This window comes from Zea mays, chromosome 2 (genome assembly GCF_902167145.1).
Source record: "Zea mays cultivar B73 chromosome 2, Zm-B73-REFERENCE-NAM-5.0, whole genome shotgun sequence".
NCBI lineage: Eukaryota > Viridiplantae > Streptophyta > Magnoliopsida > Poales > Poaceae > Zea > Zea mays.
The window spans coordinates 221,719,302-221,740,927 of record NC_050097.1 but is presented as its reverse complement, the minus strand read 5'-3'; the positions used below and the strand labels follow the sequence as shown (position 1 = coordinate 221,740,927).

The 21,626-nt window shown below is 47.7% G+C and overlaps 2 protein-coding genes across 2 annotated transcripts; both read right to left on the bottom strand.

The window, feature by feature from the left end:
• Nucleotides 1-5,556: 5,556 nt before the first annotated feature.
• LOC100284634 (uncharacterized) lies at nucleotides 5,557-8,283 on the bottom strand. The gene is given in 5 exon segments (NM_001157529.2): nucleotides 5,557-6,024; nucleotides 6,807-6,928; nucleotides 7,020-7,157; nucleotides 7,651-7,786; nucleotides 8,133-8,283. Coding segments are annotated over 5 exon segments (600 nt in total). The 5' UTR covers nucleotides 8,186-8,283; the 3' UTR covers nucleotides 5,557-5,873.
• Nucleotides 8,284-11,058: 2,775 nt separating this feature from the next.
• On the bottom strand, nucleotides 11,059-12,833 carry LOC103647908 (uncharacterized). Its single transcript, NM_001323340.1, has one exon. The coding sequence runs from the start codon at nucleotides 12,769-12,771 to the stop codon at nucleotides 11,128-11,130; it is 1,644 nt and encodes a 547-aa protein (NP_001310269.1). The 5' UTR covers nucleotides 12,772-12,833; the 3' UTR covers nucleotides 11,059-11,127.
• Nucleotides 12,834-21,626: the final 8,793 nt, after the last annotated feature.

The following is a 21,626-nucleotide window of genomic DNA, read 5'->3' as shown; positions in this document are numbered from 1 at the left end:
ATTCACCCCCCTCTAGGCGACTTTCAGGAGGTACGCCATCTTTCTCTCCTATGGCTTAACAATTTTATATAGAACGCATTATCCCTTGCTGGCGGGACTCGGTTATTTTTGTACTATTGTTGTTATTTTCATTTGCAGAATAACATTGGCAGGTCGTCTTAGGTTATTAAGCTGTTGTCTACTATTTCATCTGAAGCTTTGGTTGAGAAATGAAACTAATGTGTATCTGTCGCAGCGGACAGGCGTAAAACCGCACCTCCTCTTGATCCCTCATCTTTGCCCCAATAGGTGTCCCCTTTGCCCTCTTTTGTGCTTGGGGAGAAGAAGAGACAGCCACGAGAATGGAAGATTCCATCCACGCCCTTCACTAGAGAACTTAGGCACCCTATTGAACTCACATCCATCTCAATTGAATTTCAAAATAATGCACGTTTGTTTCAGTTTGAGTCTGCTCATCTGAATTAGAGGGATGATGAATGCTTTCTATTTTTTGGAGATGTGTCGGTACAACTAAGGTTTGCAGGAATGGGTGTCGAGTTAGCGTGGTGCACTATTCAAGAGTCCGACTGTCAGGTGATGTATGGCATCCCGGTGGACATAGAGGGCAAGCGATCATCGCTCTCCCCATTCTTGTTTGATCAGAATGTCGTGTGTGTTGCACTTGTGCTCTGCAAGATGTGGGAAGCAGAGCTCAAGGTGGGGCAAATGTCTAGCATCTAGGACGAATCCCTTGTACCTCCATTGTTAGGATCTAGATTTTCGATGCCATAATTTTGGTCCATCCTTTTTATTTAATGCTTCATTTGCCATAGCTTTGTGATGTCCAAGTTTGTTCAAATTGATCTTTGGCGAAGTTAATGCAGGATGTTGGCAACTCTTGATATTGTTTGTAAACGGTTGATCTTTACTTAATATACAAATGAAAAGAAAATCCAAAAAATATAGAATTTTCAATTGTCACATAAAGCAAGTTATTGTCTTCACTATACCACCACCAGGTATTTAACCACGTAATCATTGTTCACTAACATTTAATCGAATAATTTGTTATTCTACGTAACGTATGTACATGGGTCTGTAAGGGCTACTCAAATCCCGTCCAGGATTGGAGGGAAATGAAAAGACAATGTGTGCTGCCTCTTTTTTGCGTCTACCAACAAGGTTTGGCCAAGAACGATAAAATATACATACACCAACTAATCCAATATTTAGTCAAGATGTGCCTTCGGTTTGCAAATTCAATCAGCATTCTCTAAAAAAAGTGTACAATCTACAATTTCCTAGACGAGAATAGGTAGTCACAAATATGAAGAATCTTATCACAACAGAACAAACCAAACTAATCTAGGTACATACAGATAACAGAAATGTTGTGCAACTAGTGTTGTGTAAGTGAATCTTTCCAAGAAAAGTGGAGAGGATCGTCTTTGTTCAGACGGGAATATCTTAGAGGCAAAGGGTTTAGCCAAAGCAATAGTAAAGAGGGAACATAATTTTGGCAGGGGTTACATTCAGTCAAAGTGTGGTATGAGAAGGGCAAAGGGCGTACAAACAAGTTTCTATTAAAAATGTTTGGCCACAAGAGTGTGCCCACTTAGAGCCAGTTTTGTGATAATGGAACTAGAGGGGATCCATAAGAGATAAAATCCATTGCTATTCATTTCCCCTCCAATTGACTTATCACCAAACCGGTCCTTATGGCTTGTTTTGGAGAAGATATCAGAGAGGATTAGAGGGGCTAAAATTCTCCTTCCAACCTCCTCTGATATCTTTGCTCTCAAACAAGCCCTCGAGGCTAGTTTGAGAGCCATAAAACCAGAGGGGTTGGATAGGCTAAATTAATTCCCCTTCTTATTCAAACTTATTCAACTTTGAATAAGAAGGGGAATTTAGCCACTCCAATCACCTCGGCTTTCTCACTCTGAAACTAGTCCTTAGGGCTATTTTGGGAGTGGGCTATTTTGGGAGCCGCAAAACAGAGAAGATTGGAGGGGTTAAAATCCCCTTCTTATTCAATTTTGAATAAGGAGGAGATTTTGTCCCCTCCAATTACCTCTGATTTTCCGGCTCCCAAACTAGCCCTTAAATTTTTTCCCAAAAAAGTGTACAAAATATGTTATGATCAAGATATCTCGGTGGAAGGGGCTAGGGGAAAAGATTGGACGTTACAATTCAGAAGGAACTTTGGAGAGAAAGAAATGGAGTGGATAGAAATGATGGAGAAGCTGGTTAGTATTAATCTGAATGATGGAGATGATAAGGTAGTCTAGAAGTTAGAGAACTCTCGGAAGTTTACAGCTAGAAGCATGTACAGAAAATATAACCTGCAGTGGGGTGGTTGATGTGAGGAGGAATTGGGATGGATCTAAGAGTATCCACAATAGTTATGTAAACCACTCTCTAAACATAAATTTAAGAAGCTTTTAAGAAAAACTCTCCTCCAATAATAATGTAAAGTAGGTCCCTAAATTTACAAACTCCTTACAAAAAGTAATTACATCCCTACATTTACCAACCTTGATGGAACTCCAAAATAAACGCCAGTGCTAAGTCTATTGTGAAAAACATACTCTAGCAACCCTTTCGCACCATGCCACCACCCATGACCACAAAACCATCTCCACCACCTCAGACATCTTGACACCATCGCCTCGAGGATCTCCAACATCTTGACACCATCGCCACGAGGATCTCCATGAACTGTGTCTGTCGTCGTGAATGTCTGGTCTTCCATCGACAGCTCCGACCTTTCAAGATGCCATGGAAGATTGTTGATACGGATTTCTGCTGCCGGCTCGATTAAAAATACAAAGCAGATTGTCACGGCCCAAGAGGGCCCCACACCCCTCAGGTAGGTTAGATAAAGATAAGGCTAGTTTGAGATAAGATTAAAATTAGGATAAGATTAGATCTATTTCTCAGAGGTCAAGTAACCCTCACGACCCAAGAAGGATTGCATCAATTTAAGATAAGCAAGAGATTAGAAGGAAATCCCTTCTCACTTTATGGACGTGGGCAAAGCCCCACGGCCGGCCTCCCCAGCGCATTCTAACCCTAGTTGTTGCTCTCAAACCCTCGCAGCCCATCTAGTGAACAGTACCACGATCACCGTATCACTGTTGATCCGCGTGACACCGTTCTTCCACGTGAACAGTACCACGCCTCCCCAGCCAACAGCCTGACGACGCCCAAGCGTCGGGGTCCTGGTCCTAGACCCCAAACCTACCACTCGTATTACCTTTGTAACCCTAGATCTATACAATCTGGTATCGGATATGTCAGGCCCTCCTTCCACCACCATCCAGTCGCTGGTCTCCTTCACCACGCTGCCAATATCCACACCATCGGTGCCCTGACCTGCCACATCCTCATCCACGGCACCTCCACCACCCTCACGCTAGAGTCCTTGGTTGCAGTCATCCATCAGCTCACGCGGTCCATGGCAACCATGCAGGCGACATTAGAAACCGCCCTTCTTCCTCCTCAGCAACAGCCACTACCACCGATATCTTATGGCATGTCGTGTACCAGCGCCCCAGCGACACCATGCCTACCCATTCATCTATTTCCCATGCCACAGTCGCCTTTCCCTATTCCATCATACGCCAAGGCTATGGGAGGACCCCTAGTACACCATGTCCTCGTCCCAAACATAGATTTTAACATCAGACGCAGTCATCCCTAAGGGAGGCATGTTCCTTTACCTTATCTCCAAGCCACTATCACCATCACCAATCCATCGTACGCCCCTCATCAACGACGGCACCGGAATTCACGATGGCAACATCTCCTTCACGGATCATGTCTATCCTGCCACAATAGCACTCCGATGACGTCTTCTACGGGGGCGTGGAGTGCAACAAGGTATCGACGACGTAGCTATAGGCGGCGACACACTGCCTCCTAGCGCATCGACAAGGACATTGCCCCATCTTCAAGCGGCGGCGCCCAGTCGTCCCAGCAACCTTGCAGCAGTTCGCGAAGAGGAAGGCGATTGCGCGGGCGAGTGCCTGCAAGGTGTCTACGACGGTGTAGCTGTAGCACGTGGCCTCCTAGTGCGTCGACGACTGCAGGAGGTGCGCCGACAAGCACTCAAGGTAGCCTTGGTGGCAGTTGACCTCGGCACACGGGGGCGCGACCTCGTCTAGTCGAACAACCATCAGCAAATGCGCCAGGCCACTGTCTCCAAGTGCGAGCATGGTGCTTGTCCCGCGGGCAACAAACTCCAACTCTACGACAGCGGCGGTAGGAAAGGCACTCCCTTTCTTGTCGTCGGGTGCACTGCTTAGCACCACCAAATTCCGCTACCGACCGCCACGAGGATGCCTTTGCTGGTCATTGTTGCGAACTATTCTAGGTGGCTATCCATGTGCTCCCCTTTCATGCAAATGACGTCCATAGGATCCAGGTGGCTGCACATGTGTAGATCCAGTGTGCGGAAGATGTCCATCTCATCTTAAGGGGTCAAAAAATATAGTCATAATATATTTCAACTTCGAAATAGTAAAATAAGTCGAGATATAAAAGGTTTATTTTTAGGTGTTAGATTTGTCTCTAGTAGAGTTATTGTTAGGTTGCAGCTCGAGAACGACCTGCTTGTCCAGGAGGGGTGCAGTGTCAGGGCCCAGGAGGGCCCGACACCCCTTAGATAGGTTAGATAAAGATAAGGCTAGTTTGGAATAAGATTAGACTTAAAGGTAAGATTAGATCTATTGCTCAGAGGTCAAGTAACCCTCTCTATATAAAGAGAAGGATTGTATCAATTGAAGGTAAGAAAGGGATTATAAGGAAATCCCTTCTGTCTTGCCGAACATGGGCAAAGCTCTGCGACTAGCCTCCCTAGTGCCCTCTAACCCTAGCCGTTGCCTCAAACCCTCACAGCCCATCCAGTGAACAGTACCACACCTCCCTAACCAACAGGCTGTCGACGCCCACACGTCGGGGTCTTGATGCTAGACCCCAAACCTACAACTCGTACTACCTCTATAACCCTAGATCCGTAACATAGACCCACTTATTAAAGAACAACTTTAAAACTTTAACAACCAACAAATAGAGAACTGTTGGAGCACAAACATTTTTTTACTTCTTAAAGTGTTTTAGCAACTTCCTAAATCTATAATTTAGGTTGTTAAATTTACATAACTATTGGAGATACTCTGTAACCTGCAAATATTGTGGCAAGGAAGAAACTTGTTTCAATGCCCTATGGCGATGGTAACATGGCAAGCTTCAGTTGGAGCTGAAACGTTCATCCAGCAGCGATGCACTGTGCAAGCTCAGTTGGAGCTGAAATGTTCATCCAGCAGCGAAGATTTTCAATCCAATTATGTGATTGTAGATTTGTTGTTTATTTATTGGGGCAACAGAGTACTTGCTAGATTGACATACTATGACAATAGTCTCCTAGAAGTTTCTGAAACTAGTAGCAGGATTTCAGATGGAGACGAATGCCAAGCTGCATCTAAAGTTTTGATGTCAGCTCTACATTCTTGCAGAAGACAAATGAAAGGAAAAGCTTTACATAAACAAAACGAAAACGACGAGAACTTTTGGGTGGCAAATGTATTAGGATAAGTTATTTTTGACTGACTGCACATCACAGTTTGTCCATGAATCCATAAGATATTACAACTTTTGCAGTTGTAACAAATTTTGCATAGGTTACCAAACGCCCACAAGTTTGATGGGAAAATTACCATTTACATAGAACAACGACATAGCTTCATTGGTCCTTCCATAAATGTTGTAATCTCAGCTGTACTCTCTCTTTCTTTCTTCTTTTTTGTTTCCCTCAACTGGGGTCTAAACTGTACTCTTTTGGTTATGAGGGAATTTACACATCAAGGGGCGTGAAATTACTATCCCCGGAACTACTTCCCCTTACCTTGGTACAGTATTGATCCAATCAAAACTGCAACTCCAGTTACTGCAACCGTCAAGAGCAGTTGTTTGTGAAGCGAACCAGTAGCAGGTCGGGCTGGCTTTGGTACTGGCTGCTCTGCTGCTGCTCGAGTCCTGTCACTGAAATTTTATATATCACAAGGTAAACATGATTTTCAGAGTATGCTATTTATCATTGCTAGTTGCTACAGCAATAGTAAAAGCTTGCCGTCAGACCAATCGGCTTGACTCTCACAACATGTCATTTATTAGTTGTTATTCCCTCCGTTCTTAATAAATATATGACGCTGTTGACTTTTTTTGAAAACTTTAACCACTCGTTTTATTCTCAAAATATTTATTCAAAAATGTAAAATTTCAAGTCAAACAACCTTAAGTGATAAAACAAATCATAACAAAATAAATGACAATTCACAATTTATTTGAATAAGCCGAGTGGTCAAAGTTTTCAAAAATAGTCAATGGCATCACATATTTAAGAACCGAGGTAGTATTTGCTACGGCAACAGGATAAGCTTGATGTCAGACTAAACGTAATTGATACATATGCAAATGATACTTTAATGAAGGAATCACTAAGCTAGCATAAGACATAATTTATTTACTGAAAACTATATTGAAAGGCTAAATGCTAATTCCCCATTCCAAAATGTAAGGTACAACTTCAAATTAGTCACATTAAAACCCACCACCGGAATACACTTTGATAGTGCATTTATTTGTTATAGCATTAAAACATTTTTTTCTATAAACTTTGCTAAAGTTAGTGAATTTTGACTTGGGACAAAACCCAAACACCTTAGTTTTTGGAGCAGAGGGAGTGCCAAGTTATTAATAACACCCATGTAGCTGAATGTTGTCTTGAAAACTGAATGCACTGGCAGCATCAGTTGGAAGGTTACCTTGAAAGTTCTGATGCAGCATTCAAAATCGTATGGAACTGGAGTTCATGTCCAATCCATTCACGAAGTCTGATATACTTCCTGCAACTTTGACAATATTCTGTCCGATTTCCACACAGATCCTGTACCACACCGACCCTAATTAGAACACTGAGAACTGTACCCAAATTTCGTTTCTTGAATAATAGGTTACCTTGTGAGATATATCCATACCTGATGTTCAAAAAGATCAACTGCAGGCAGTTCAAACTGACAGTATTGGCACGCGAGCATCCTTTGTGGGCATTGTATGCCTGTATGAAGATCCCATAGCTCGCGCTCTACTGTGTGTTTGCAAAGTGAGCAATTCATCTATATTCGTAAAAAAGATAAGTAGTGCAGATGAATTAGTAAATTAAGAGGTGGTAGAAAAAGAAAAAGAAAAAGAAAAAACAGGACGGCGTACATCTATTGCCGTCTCTTTAATCTGTCTACAACTTGCATTAACTTAGTGGCTGACGGAGACGCATTTCATTTGTTTACATTAACTTAGTGGTTACAAGAAATTATGTTGCCTACCATAAGCAACTTTCGTAACTGTTTAAAGCAATTGTACCTTTTGCTGTCATAATGATTATAAATAAATATGTGTTCATGTAATGTTGCAGCTTCTTTAGAGTAAGATAAGAACTCAGGGAAAAAAAACTAAACAGTTATGCAGGCAGCAGGCTTGTGTGCTTCTAAATGTAACCCTTAACTTCAGCAACACTATAATTATGAATCGACAGGGGGAACCATTAGGGGGACTCTAAACAATGAATCTGAGAGAAGGAATCTGAGAGAAGCTTGGAGCTTGGAAATATACCGGAGCATGGTTTTCATCGTAGTGTTCATCCATAAGCTTCCTGGCAACCATATCTCCGCAATGTTCGCACTTCTGAAGGTTCCGAGCGCAGTGCGCGCTGTGCAATGCAATGTTTGAAGATGGAACCTCCCGCTGACTATAGAATATAAGCAGAGAAATTTCGTCAACAATCAACAAACTTAATCCCAGCTGATTGGATAAAGAGCATGAGGAGAATCGAAGCTCATAATATAATGTACAGCTGGCTAAAAAAAACATACCCCATCGTGGTAATCATACGAGTACCTACCTGATACGATGCTGGTAAAACTGATTATATAAGTACGCGAGTTCGATAATTTGCAGAAGGTAACCCACTACCTGTGGCGGGTAAGCGGAGACGCTGGGTAGTCGAGGGGGCCAAGACCAGCAAGAGAGAGATTCCAACCGGAGAGAGAGAGAGAGGGGGGGGGGGGTGGGGGGGCAGAGAGAGAGAGAGTTACCAGTGCGGGCAGGTGAAGGTGGAGATGACGGATTCAGAGTCCGCGGCCTCCATGGAGCGATGGTCGGAGTCTCCTCCGTCGAGATCCACGTCTCGCCCGCCCGCGCCGAGTCGGCGAATCGGAGCGGAGGCGATGGTGCGGACAAGAGGACTCCCCGGGTACCGCGCAGAGGACGTACGAGGCAGGAGGACAGGCTGGAGGAGGCGGAAACGGAATAGGCTTTTGGAGCCGAGACCCTTCGGGTTCGGGCCTACCTGTCGGTACCTAGTAAATGCTCGTTTGGAAGCACGGTTTGGTCTAGAGCCAAAAGTTGGACCGTACTGTGCCTTATTAAAAGATAGACTTGACCCGGTCTAAAGTATGACGGGCTGATAATTGTGTCGTATCAGCCCAAACGCGGCACGAACAAAAAAAATATATATATATCTAAAAAATATATATTTAAATATTTATAACTTTGCAATTAACTAAATTCTTTTTGAGAAAGAGCCACCAATGTTTTCTATAATTTTTGTGAAAAGAAAAAAATATTAAAACATGCATTTAAACACTAGTTTTTTAATCCGTGTCTCACCTCATGTCGGTCCAAGCACAGACTATCTAGTCATGTCGTGCCGTGATACCTATCGTGCCTAAGTTTAAGACACGATATAGCTCGCGCCATTTAGGTCATGTCGGCCTAACCCATTTCTTTCATACAATCTCATTAGTTTTTTTTTTGTGTGGTGCTGGCCCTAAATGGCCCGGTCCAAACTTTTAGATCCAGTTTGGGGTCGAGGTGATGCTCCTGTTGGAGCTGAACGGGCTATCTATTTTATTAGGCTTCCATGGCTATAGACTAGGGCTGGGCATTTTAAACCCGTTAACCGAACCCGAACCGGACCCGAACTCGAATAGACTGAATTGGTCGGTTTTTCGGGTTTCGGTTTTCGGGTTTGGTCCACAGATCGTATCAATTTGGTTCTCGGGTTCGGATTCGGTTTTTATAACGTGTTACCCGAATAGACAAAAAAAAAACCCCGAAATACAGCCGATCCTCCTCTGTCCATCCACAGCAGCAGCCCAACTGCCCAAAGTTTCCCACGTCCCGCGAGGCCGCGCAGGCCGTTAGGCGATAGCCAGCCACGGCCCAGCAGCCCAATGTCTGGCGATTCCTCCATGTCTCAGCGTAGCGTGCAAAGTGCCGAGGCAGCCACTTGCCAATCCTAGAGCTACTCGCAAGCGCCGCCGCCCACGCTAGCCACGCCTGCAGGAACGTCGCCCACGGCCCCACGCCGCTGCCCGCCGCCAGCAGGAAGGCCAATCCACCCGCAGGCTCCCGGTGTCCGGCGTTCGGCTCCACTGCCCTGACGTCCGATGTTCTGCTCCTGCGCGGGCGCGGCCGCGCTGCAGCTCCAACTCCGGCGTCCGCTCCGCTGCTCCAGCTCCCAACTTCCCCCCGACCAGGTCCAGTGGCCAGCCGGCCAACGAACCAGTATCCGCTCTAACTTCGTCCTGTGAGTGAATGTGTGACCGTGTGTTTGCAGGTTGCTTATTGGATTGGATGCAAGGCTGTTGGCAGGCTGTAGGCGTGTAGGAACGCCGGGGTTTGCTTGTTGGATTGGAAGTAGGTTTGCTTGTTGGACGTGTAGGGCTCCAGGTTTGCTTCTTGGATTAGATGCAGGTTTGCAGTTTGTTTGTTGGATTGAACGAAGGTGCAGTGGCAGTGCCTAGACCCTAGTGCAGTTTGCTCAAGAGTCAAGTTATTCAGGTTCTGGAGGAACCGAATAGACCGAACCGAATTTTTCGGTCTATTTGGGTTCGGGTTCGGTTCCTATAATTCAGAACCCGAATTTTATAGAACCCAAATAGACCGAACCGAATAGCCCGTATTACCCGCCCAGCCCTACTACAGACTACAACACTGTATCGGCCTGCCATGCTTTAGTGGGCTGTTGGCCCGTTCGTTATGAACTCCTCTTCTCTCTTCTTTTTTTTTCCCCACTCAATTCAGGGGAACAGGACGCGCCGAGCCCGAGAGCTTGGATAAGAAGGCACCGTACGAATCCCGAGGCTGGTATTGAGAAGGTGAAATCCCGCCAGCGTGTCCCACACTGCACCGACCTTGCCACCACACGTCGCTGTGCGCGTGCGCCCGACGGCCCGAGGCGTCGACGTCGACGGGCAGCTTCCTGAAGGTTCAGAAATACAATGGCGTGCGGGCGAATCTTCCGCCGGACGACGACGACGACCACAAACGCGGGCGCGGGCGCACTCGTAGTCGTAGGGATGGATGGATGGCGAGATTCCACTCACTGTATGATCCGGGTGCGTGCGTTTCTTTAGCACCCCAGCTAGCTACGACAGGGAGTTGCGTTATCTCGCTCGCTTTTGTGGGTAAAGTTTCCGCGTTTGGGACTGAACGCGGGCTGCGGTGGTTATTTCTTCCCCGGCCGTTGAAGGATCGGGACTGCCATCGCCGTCGTTCGGCACAGCTCGAGCTCTGAAGAGATAGGTGGGTGCGTTTGATGCGTCGCCTGGCCCGACGGGTGACGCTTAACGAAAGCTGATTAGTCCGTTCCAACGAACTCATACAGCCTGGCGGGAGTTCAGTTCACAGTCATGTCTCTGATGGATGGCTTCTTTCAGAGTTCAGGGCCGGAGTTCAGTTCAGATAGCAAGCAAACTCTACTCCTCTGTTTGTTTTTGTTTGTTGACGCCTGTATTATGTATGTATGTATGTTCAGTGTAACCGATTCTTTTTTATTGGTGTGTATATGTATGTGTATGCACAGCAAGATCGAACTGTATATTCTCTCTCTCTCCCTCTCTTTACTATCATGGATGGATGGATCATAGGTACAAGACGACGAAACAAAAACTGATGCAAAGAATTGTCAGGTCAAGTCAGTGTATACTACTAACCAAACCAAAGGGGAAAAAATTGGTGGGAATGAAAACTATAGCAGAGCAGAGGAGGCCAGCCAGGCGATGTCCATTGGTTAATCGAGACCAGTCAAACCCGTCCGACGACATCACTCGGGCGCTCTCGGCCGCCGCCGGCCAGGTACCGGTGCGCCCTGACGAGCTCCTCCCGGAAGCGCGCCAGGTCCAGCCGCACGTTCTGCCGGTCCAGGTACACCTTCTTGGTCACGTCCCAGCCGCGCTGCGCCACGCCGGCGGGGTCCGTCAGCACGGGGTCGCCGGTGGGGTACTCGCGGGACAGCGAGCTCTCCTCGGGGAGGATCCTGTACCCGACGTAGCGCAGCCCCATCCGCGCCGCGGGCTCGCCGTAGTAGGCGCCGGCCGCCCAGTGCGTGCCCAGGGGCACCACCTGGATGAACACCTTCCCCGGCCGCATGAACAGGAAGTGCGTCATGGCGGCGCCGTGCACGCCGACCATGGCGTCGCTGCCGTTCAGCTCCCGGTATATCTTGCACAGCTCCGTCGTGCGCTCGGGCCGGATCACGCGCACGTCGAACCCGACGTCCGCGGCCAGCGCCGCCACGTCCGCCTCGTTCTCGATCACGCGGGACCCCGTCCGCGACACGATCACCAGCCTGGGACGGTCCTCGCGAGGACCTCCTGGAGCTGGAGGCGCGCCGCCGCCGCCGCCGCGGCGGTGGCGGCGCTGGCGCAGGCGCTTGCGAGCCGCGCGCCGCTCCAGGCGCTCCAGGAATCCGATGCGGCCGCGGTACGCGTCGTCCAGGAGCCTGCGGAAGTCGCCGATGCTCTTCCCCTCGGGCGTCCTCGCCGGGTCCACGGTCAGCTCGCCGTGGATGCGCAGGCCGGCGATCAACTCGGGGAAGCAGTGCACGCGGCGGTCGGCGGCGAAGTCGATCGGCGGGAACGCCGACAGCTGCGACACCACGTCGCCGTACTTGGTCATCCACCAGTCGTGGTACTCGAGGATCACCAGCACCACGCGCCGCCGGAGGTGGTGCGCCGTCACGAACAGCGGCAGGATCCCGTCGTTGAACTCGTGGTACACGTTGCCCGTGTACCCGCCGGTGGAGAAGAGCACGGCCGGCGCGTCGTGCCGCACGTCGCACCGCGCGGCGTCGCCGGGGAGCACGCGGCGCAGGCGCACCTCGTCGATCGTCGCCATCACGTTCGCCTCCCACTTGCGCGTGTACGGACGTATCCGCTCCTCCTCCTCCGCCGCCGCCGAGCTGTTGCCGGCGGACACGAGCTGGAACGACGCGCTCGCCGAGTGCATGCGCACGTCCCCCTTCGCGAAGCAGATGTCCGCGCGCTCCGACGTGCGGTCGCAGCAGAGGCTGTCGTTCCCCACGGCCGAGCACGGCTCGGACACCCCGCCACGCACGGCGGCGGTCGCCGCCGCTGCCGCTGCCGCTGCCGCCGAGCCGCCTTCGTCGCTATGCACGAAGGAGAGGAAGGACACGGGCGCCACGAACAGCGTCCCCACGCAGAGGAAGGAGAGGAAGAGCATGCCCAAGAAACGCCGCAGGCCCAGCGCCCTAGGTTGCACCTTCTTGCCGTTCTTGCCGCCGCCGCTGCCGTGGTCCTGGTAGTAGTACATGACCGGCCGCCGGCCGCCGCCCTTGGGCTGCGACACCTTGCATGACACCTCCTGCTCCGGCCCGCCCTTCCTGAACTGCAAGATGTAGATTCTGTGCTGTTGCTGCTGCTGCACCATGGCCGTCGAGAGAATGTTTCCCGGATGACTATGAGAAAAGGAGCGGGCGGGTATGGCTCGGCTTAGCAAAAGAGTATAGAAAACAATTGGCGGTTAGAGGTTGTGCTATTTATGTGCCGGAAAACACAGCAAGCACAAGCAGTGATGAAACAAGCATCTTTGAGGAGCATTCGGTGGGTCCTCTGATTGCCACCTACAAATTAAAATTCACAGTATCTGCAAGCAGCAAAAACTAATAATAATAATTTCTTACATAAGGATAATCATTCGTTATATATCAATGATTCAAGCTCAATTCTTTCATTTCACATCATAGAAATTAAGCCAACCGGCGATTGCTTGCGGTCGTATCTGATTGGAGTATATCATGTATGGTCGAACTCACTATTGAGAAAACACGCACAAGTACCTGTATGTTACTATAGTTTTCATTTATGATTAATATAAATATAAAAATATATGTGTTCTGTTGATTATATGGGTTGTGAAGGAGGGTTTGAAGGCAACAACCATAATTCAAATTCTTATTTACGCATAATTTTAGCTTCTTACCAATTAAATGTGGGAGGGGGAGCGGGGAGAGTCGAACGGAAGGAAAGGCGTGACCCACGACTACGGAAGGGAACTGCCGCACCGCCACCAACATATACAATTCAGAATTCATGATGTACGAAACTTGTTGCACATAATATTCTAGCTTTTTAGAACACATACAACTAAGAAACTATCACTTGTATATCGCATCTGTAACGTATACTTGTACTCGCGGCTTTCAAGATGTCTTTAGATATATTGCTCGATCATTGACAACTCATGTATATCAACTATTGAAAAAAGAGTACGGTGTAGCCGACCTATCTCTAAGATATATAGCAAAAGACAACTAACCTAAATTAACAAATCATGAGCTACAATCATTTTTTGCATAGTAGAAGGAATACCATATATGTTAGCAAGAACCATTACTAAAACAAACAACCAATTACAAAACACAACATGCAATGAAATATTGCGGATCCTCTCTTGGTTCTATCATATCTTCTTAAGACACGGTCCAACGACACCCCCCTTCCCTTGCCTGCTGGAGGGTATACGACACTATCCCCTCGCGCTCCAATGGCACACCCTGCGTGCCACGTGCTCGGGAGGAGAGGGGCTCCCCCTCTCGCACGAGGGGACTCTAATCACCCTCTTTTGTTTATCACTACTTTTATCTGTGAAATAAACCATTTTCAAACTTTATTATATGCTAGCAATGTATATTACGATACTATAAATATCATATTTTTTAAAAAAAACTTTCATAACTGATATAAAAGTGTCAAATAGCTGAGTTCTAGCGTATAGAGGCTAAATAGGGATAATGGTTGGAGAAGAGGAGAAAAAGGGGAAAGTTTTTTAAGGAAAGACATTTAAATTTGAATATAAAGTACGAATAGGAGGATTTGGAAGAGGGAACAGTTGGATTTAGCCTAAGGCAAATAATAGTAAGATATGGTGTCCTATGGCAATACTATTTATGTTTATCTTGTGTCATAACACTACAAATATTATAGAAAATGTGTCATTACCATATCCCTTATAGCAACTATAAGAGATTAGCCACATTTACTGATTTAGCTACCCTCTAAAATATATTTCAAAAAAAGTAGACTAGTTCAACCGAGCTTGGTGCCATAGATCCTCGTGCCAAGCTCGATCTATGACTTGTGGTGTCGAGTCATCTGCCCTGTTAGCACCACATCTATCACCATGTTATGCATTTCGGCACTACGACATAGGTAAAAAAATAAAATAGAATTTATAGGAATCTAAATGCATTTTTAAAAACTAAAATACATTAAAAAATGGTGCGTCTCAAAAGTTAGAGCGGTGAGATTATTCTATTATATCTATACTTGCATTGCACACTTGCTTTGTGCTATGTGTGTATCGAGCGTGAGTGTGTTAGGTTTTCTCCAACAACTTATCCATCTTTATATCTATATTTAAACTTTACTCTACGTACAATATTATCGGCGTTTCGGACTCGGGGGGTCCTTGGACCGACGAGTGAGATCGCTGCGTGCCCCTGCCCAGATGGGTTGGCGCGGGATGGAACACAAGAGGTGGGACAAGCCTTGTATTATCCTGCACCAGGGGTGCCGCTCGTAGTAGGGGTTACAAGCACGTCGCGTGAGGGAGAGAGAGAGAGAGATAGAGAGTGGGAGCCCGTCCGTCCACTCCTTCCCCCGCGTGAACCCCCCCTCAGGATGGCCCTGGACCTCCCTTTTATAGACGCAAGGAGAGGGTCCAGACGTACAACAGGGGGCGTAGCTATGCGCTAACGTGTCCGGCAGAGAAGTGCCTAAGCCTTGTGTACATGCCAACGTGGCCGTCGGGGGAGAGCTTGAGCCCTGTACACGTGATAGCGTGGCCGTCGGAGGAGCGCCTGAGTCCTGTAGGAGCACAGCTGGCAGTGCGGCAAGGATTCTGCTGATGTCTCCTTGCTGCCGTAAGGGGCTGAGAGCCACCGGCGTCATGGTGCACGCGGGGCACCATCATTACCCATCGCTGGGGTAAGCCAGATGGGACGCCGGTCTTGTTCCTTGTAGCCTGAGCAGGCTAGGAATAGGGTAATGATGTATCCCCTCTTGGCGCGGTCGGTCCGAGCCCAAGGTCGGGCGAGGCGAAGACTTCTCTTGAGGCCGAGGCCGGGGTCGGGCGAGGACGCGATTCCTCCCGAGACCGAGGTCGAGGCCGAGTCCAGGGGTCGGGCGAGGCAGAGACCTCCTCCCGAGGCCGGAGCCTGAGGTCGAGGCCGAGTCCGGGGGTTGGGCGAGGCGGAGACCTCCTCTCGAGGCCAGAGCCTGAGGTCGGGCGAGGCGGAGCTTCCTGTTGCGCCCGGGGCCGAACTCGGTGGTTGATCGTGACTTGTTGTCAGTCTTCGCCTGGGTGGTTGGCACGGCAGTCGGAGCGAGGCGAGCGGTGCTGTTTTCCTGTCATATCAGACAATAAAAGAGAGGGGTGAAGTGACTGCGGTCACTTCGGCCTGGCCGACTGAGGCGCGTATGTCAGGATACGGGGTCAGGCATCCCCTGCATTGCATGCGCCTGCAAAGCGGTCGGTTGGTGAGACAGTCTGACCAAGGTTGCTTCACAACGAAGCCTGCCCGAGCCAGGCTTCGGGAGAGCCGAGGGGGTGCCCTTTGCCTGAGACGGCCCTCAGGTGAGGCGTGAACTCGTCTGGGACTACTGCTCCAGCCCGAGGCTGGGCTCGGGTGAGGTGGCGTCCCTTGGGTGGACGAAGCCTTGACTTGAACCGTGCCCGTCAGTTGGTCTGAGGGTGTTTACCAGCCGTGATTAGGAGTGTTGGGGGTACCTGAGAGCACCTAGAGGGGGGTGAATAGGTGATCCTGTAAACTTGAAACTTAAGCCACAAAAACTTGGTTAAGTGTTAGCACAATGAACACCAAGTGGCTAGAGAGGAGTCTTCAACAAAACACAATAACCACAAAGATATCAATCACAGAGATGGCACGGTGGTTATCCCGTGGTTCGGCCAAGACCAATGCTTGCCTACTCCACGTTGTGGCGTCCCAACGGACGAGGGTTGCAATCAACCCCTCTCAAGCGGTCCAAAGACCCACTTGAATACCACGGTGTTTTGCTTGCTTTTCTTAATCCCGTTTGCGAACAATCTCCACAACTTGGAGCCTCTCGCCCTTACACTTGAATATCACAAAGATGCACGGAGCAAGGGAGGGATTAGCAACTCACACAAGACACTAAGATCACAGCAAATACGCACACACAAGACCCAGACTTAAGCTCAAAAGACTAGCACACTAGAACGGAGCTCAAATCACTAGAATGTCAAACAAGTGCGCAAGAATGGAGTGTGAGTGATCAAGAGTGCTCAAGGAATGCTTGGTCTATTCCTCCATGCGCCTAGGGGTCCCTTTTATAGCCCCAAGGCAGCTAGGAGCCATTGAGAGCAATCTTGGAAGGCAAATCTTGCCTTCTGTCGACTGGCGCACCGGACACTGTCCGGTGCTGATTTCTTTCCTTCTTTAGCGAAGCCGACCGTTGGAGTCTGAGAGCCGTTGGCGCACCGGACACTGTCCGGTGCACACCGGACAGTCCGGTGCACCAATGTGACCGTTGGCTCGGCCACGCGTCACGCGCGGAATCGGCCGACCGTTGCCCCGGCTGACTGTTGACTCACCGGACAGTCCGGTGCACCACCGAACAAACCGGTGAATTTTAGTCGTACGCCGTTGATGGTTTCCCGAGAGCGACGAGTTCGCCTGTGAATGGCTCACCGGACAGTCCGGTGCACCACCGGACAGACCGGTGAATTATAGCCGTACACCGCCGTCGAAGTCCCGAGAGCAGCCTGTTCGCCAGAGCCAGCCTGGTACACCAGACACTGTCCGGTGCACCCAGACTGAGCAGACTTTGGCTGACCAAAGCCATCTCATTTCCAATTCAACTTTTCCTATTTCCAGCATTTAGACACAATACATTAGTCCATAAAACAATGTACTAAGTCTAGAAACATACCTTTTGACATGATTTGTACTTTGTCCACCACTTTGCATAGATTAGCACAAAAACACTTGTGTTGGCACTCAATCACCAAAATACTTACAAATGGCCCAAAGGCACATTTCCCTTTCAATCTCCCCCTTTTTGGTGATTTATGCCAACACAACATAAAACAACTAGAACAAGTGCAATATCAATGCAAATGAAAACCAAAAGTTGTTTTGAATCAATTTTGGCATATATGGATCATTCTTTGCCACCACTTGGTTTGTTTTTGCAAATCAAACTCAAATTCCTATCTCTAAGTCAGATTCACTTGTAGAGACATAAAGAGAGGTACTCCAAAGGAAATTGATCAAGGATTTCAAAAACTCCCCCTTTTTCCCATAATCAACACTTCTCCCCACAAGAGGCCAACTTTTGACACAAGAGACAATAAAAGAGTTTTGACAAACCAAAAGCTCTATTCTACTATTTTCAAAATTTCTCAAGTGCTCCCCCTTTTTCCCATAATCAACACTTCTCCCCACAAGAGGTCAACTTTTGACACAAGTGACAATAAAAGAGTTTTGACAAACCAAAAGCTCTATTCTACTATTTTCAAAATTTCTCAAGTGGTAGCTGATCCATTTATTGCTTTGGCCTTTATTTTCTCCCCCTTTGGCATGAAGCACCAAAACGGGATCAATCTTGGCCCTAGAACCCCATTGCCTCACCAAAATCTTCAATAAGAATACAAAGGCAATAAGAGTACATGAGATGAACTTGGAATAAGTTACCCTCTCATCGGAGTGCAGTGGAAGTCTTTCATGGTCCAAGTCCACCTTTTCCCTTTCAAACCTCCTTTGAGACTAAAACAAGCAAACTCAAGCACACGGTTAGTCTCAAAGGGTCAAGTTGTAGCACAGCTCCCCCTAAATATGTGCATCACTTGCAAAAGGACTTGTGAGGTCCGGGGAGTGATTGTACAACTTGAGCACCACAAGTAAGCAACAAAATGCATAAGGAACATGATCAAAGGCATAAACACATGTATGCTTTAAATCAATCCAAGTTCCGCGAATCTAGGACATTTAGCTCACTACGCAGCCTGCAAAAGGCCTTTTCATCTAAAGGCTTAGTGAAGATATCGGCTAGCTGGTTCTCGGTGCTAACATGAAACACTTCGATATCTCCCTTTTGCTGGTGGTCTCTCAAAAAGTGGTGCCGGATGTCAATGTGCTTTGTGCGGCTGTGCTCAACAGGATTTTCCGCTATTCGGATAGCACTCTCATTGTCACATAGGAGTGGGACTTTGCTCAGATTGTAGCCAAAGTCCTGGAGGGTTTGCCTCATCCAAAGTAGTTGCGCGCAACACTGTCCTGCGGCAACGTACTCGGCCTCAGCGGTGGATAGGGCAACGGAAGTTTGTTTCTTAGAGTTCCACGACACCAGGGACCTTCCTAAGAATTGGCACGTCCCCGATGTACTCTTCCTATCGACCTTACATCCAGCATAGTCGGAATCTAAATATCCAATCAAGTCAAAGTTAGACCCCTTTGGATACCAGATCCCGAAGCAAGGCGTAGCGACTAAATATCGAAGAATTCGCTTCACAGCCACTAAGTGACACTCCTTAGGATCGGATTGAAATCTAGCACACATGCATACGCTAAGCATAATATCCGGTCTACTAGCACATAAATAAAGCAAAGAACCTATCATGGACCGGTATGCTTTTTGATCAACGGACTTACCTCCTTTGTTGAGGTCGGTGTGTCCGTCAGTTCCCATCGGCGTCTTTGCGGGCTTGGCGTCCTTCATCCCAAACCGCTTTAGGGCTTGTTCGGTTATTTTTAATCCATATGGATTGGAGGGGATTGATACGGATTGGAGGGGATTTTGACTTACCAGGGATTAAAACCCCCTCAATCCCCCTCAATCCATATGGATTATGGTAGAACCGAACAAGCCCTTAGCAAGTCTTGCGTGTACTTCGTTTGGGAGATGAAGGTGCCATCCTTGAGTTGCTTCACTTGGAACCCAAGGAAGTAGTTCAACTCGCCCATCATCGACATCTCGAATTTTTGCGTCATCACCCTGCTAAACTCTTCACAAGACTTTTGGTTAGTAGAACCAAATATTATGTCATCGACATAAATTTGGCACACAAAAAGATCACCATCGCAAGTCTTAGTGAAAAGAGTTGGATCGGCTTTCCCAACCTTGAAATCATTAGCAATTAAGAAGTCTCTAAGGCATTCATACCATGCTCTTGGGGCTTGCTTAAGTCCATAGAGCGCCTTAGAGAGCTTACACACGTGGTCGGGGTACCGTTCATCCTCGAAGCCAGGGGGTTGCTCCATGTACACCTCCTCCTTGATCGGCCCGTTGAGGAAAGCGCTCTTCACATCCATTTGGTACAACCTGAAAGAATGGTGAGCGGCATATGCTAGCAAAATACGAATTGATTCTAGCCTAGCCACAGGAGCAAACGTCTCCTCAAAGTCCAAACCTGCGACTTGGGCATAACCTTTTGCCACAAGTCGAGCCTTGTTCCTCGTCACCACCCCGTGCTCGTCCTGTTTGTTGCGGAACACCCACTTGGTTCCCACAACATTTTGCTTGGGACGAGGCACCAGTGTCCAAACTTCATTGCGCTTGAAGTTGTTGAGTTCCTCCTGCATGGCCAACACCCAGTCTGGATCTAGCAAGGCCTCTTCTACCCTAAAAGGCTCAATAGAAGAGACAAAAGAGTAATGCTCACAAAAATTAACTAATCTTGAACGAGTAGTTACTCCCTTGCTAATATCACCCAAAATTTGGTCGACGGGATGATTCCTTTGAATCATCGCTCGAACTTGGGTTGGAGGAGCCTGAGGTGCTTCTTCCTCTTCACTTTGAACATCCTATGCTCCCCCTTGATCATGCCCCTCCACTTGAGGTACCTGTTCGTCATCTTGGGTTGGAGGATGCACCATTGTTGAGGAAGAAGGTTGATCTTGCTCCAATTGTTCCTGTGGTCGCACATCGCCAATCGCCATGGTGCGCATTGCGACCGTTGGAATGTCTTCTTCATCTACATCATCAAGATCAACAACTTGCTCTCTTGGAGAGCCATTAGTCTCATCAAATACAACATCGCTAGAGACTTCAACTAAACCCGATGATTCGTTGAAAACCCTATACGCCTTTGTATTTGAATCATAACCTAATAAATACCCTTCTACAGCTTTGGGAGCAAATTTAGAAGTTCTACCTTTCTTCACAAGAATATAACACTTGCTCCCAAATACACGAAAATAAGACACATTGGGTTTGTTATCAGTTAGCAGCTCATATGAAGTCTTCTTGAGGAGGCGGTGAAGATAGACCCTGTTGATGGCGTGGCAAGCCGTGTTCACGGCTTCCGACCAAAAACGCTCGGGGGTCTTGAACTCTCCAAGCATAGTCCTCGCCATATCGATGAGCGTCCTGTTCTTTCTCTCTACCACACCATTTTGCTGTGGTGTGTAGGGAGCGGAGAACTCGTGCTTGATCCCCTCCTCCTCAAGGAACTCCTCCACTTGAAGATTCTTGAATTCGGACCCATTGTGGCTCCTTATCTTCTTCACCTTGAGCTCAAACTCATTTTGAGCTCTCCTGAGGAAGCGCTTGAGGGTCCCTTGGGTTTCAGATTTATCCTGCAAAAAGAATACACAAGTGAAGCGGGAAAAATCATCAACTATAACAAGACCATACTTACTTCCTCCTATACTCAGATAGGCGACGGGTCCGAAGAGGTCCATATGAAGCATCTCCAAGGGTCTTGATGTTGTCATCACATTTTTGGTGTGATGAGAGCCTCCCACCTGTTTCCCTACTTGACAAGCTGCACAAGGTCTATCTTTTTCAAAATGTACATTAGTTAGAGCTATCACGTGTTCTCCCTTTAGAAGCTTGTGGAGGTTCTTCATCCCCACATGTGCTAAGCGGCGATGCCACAGCCAGCCCATGCAAGTCTTAGCAATTAAGCATGCATCTAGACCGACCTCTTCTTTTGCAAAATCAACCAAATAAAGTTTGCCGTCTAGTACACCCTTAAAAGCTAGTGAACCATCACATCTTCTAAAGACAGACACATCTACATTTGTAAATAGACAATTATATCCCATATTGCATAATTGACTAACAAATAACAAATTATATCCAAGCGACTCAACTAAAAACACATTAGAAATAGAGTGCTCGGATGAAATAGCAATTTTACCTAACCCTTTTACCTTGTCTTGGTTCCCATCACCGAATATTATTGAATCTTGGGAATCTTTATTTTTGACGTAGGAGGTGAACATCTTCTTCTCCCCC

Bases quoted from the DNA above. Each gene is read 5' to 3' on its own strand.
- LOC103647908 (NM_001323340.1), bottom strand. From the start codon at position 12,771: ATGGTGCAGCAGCAGCAACAGCACAGAATCTACATCTTGCAGTTCAGG.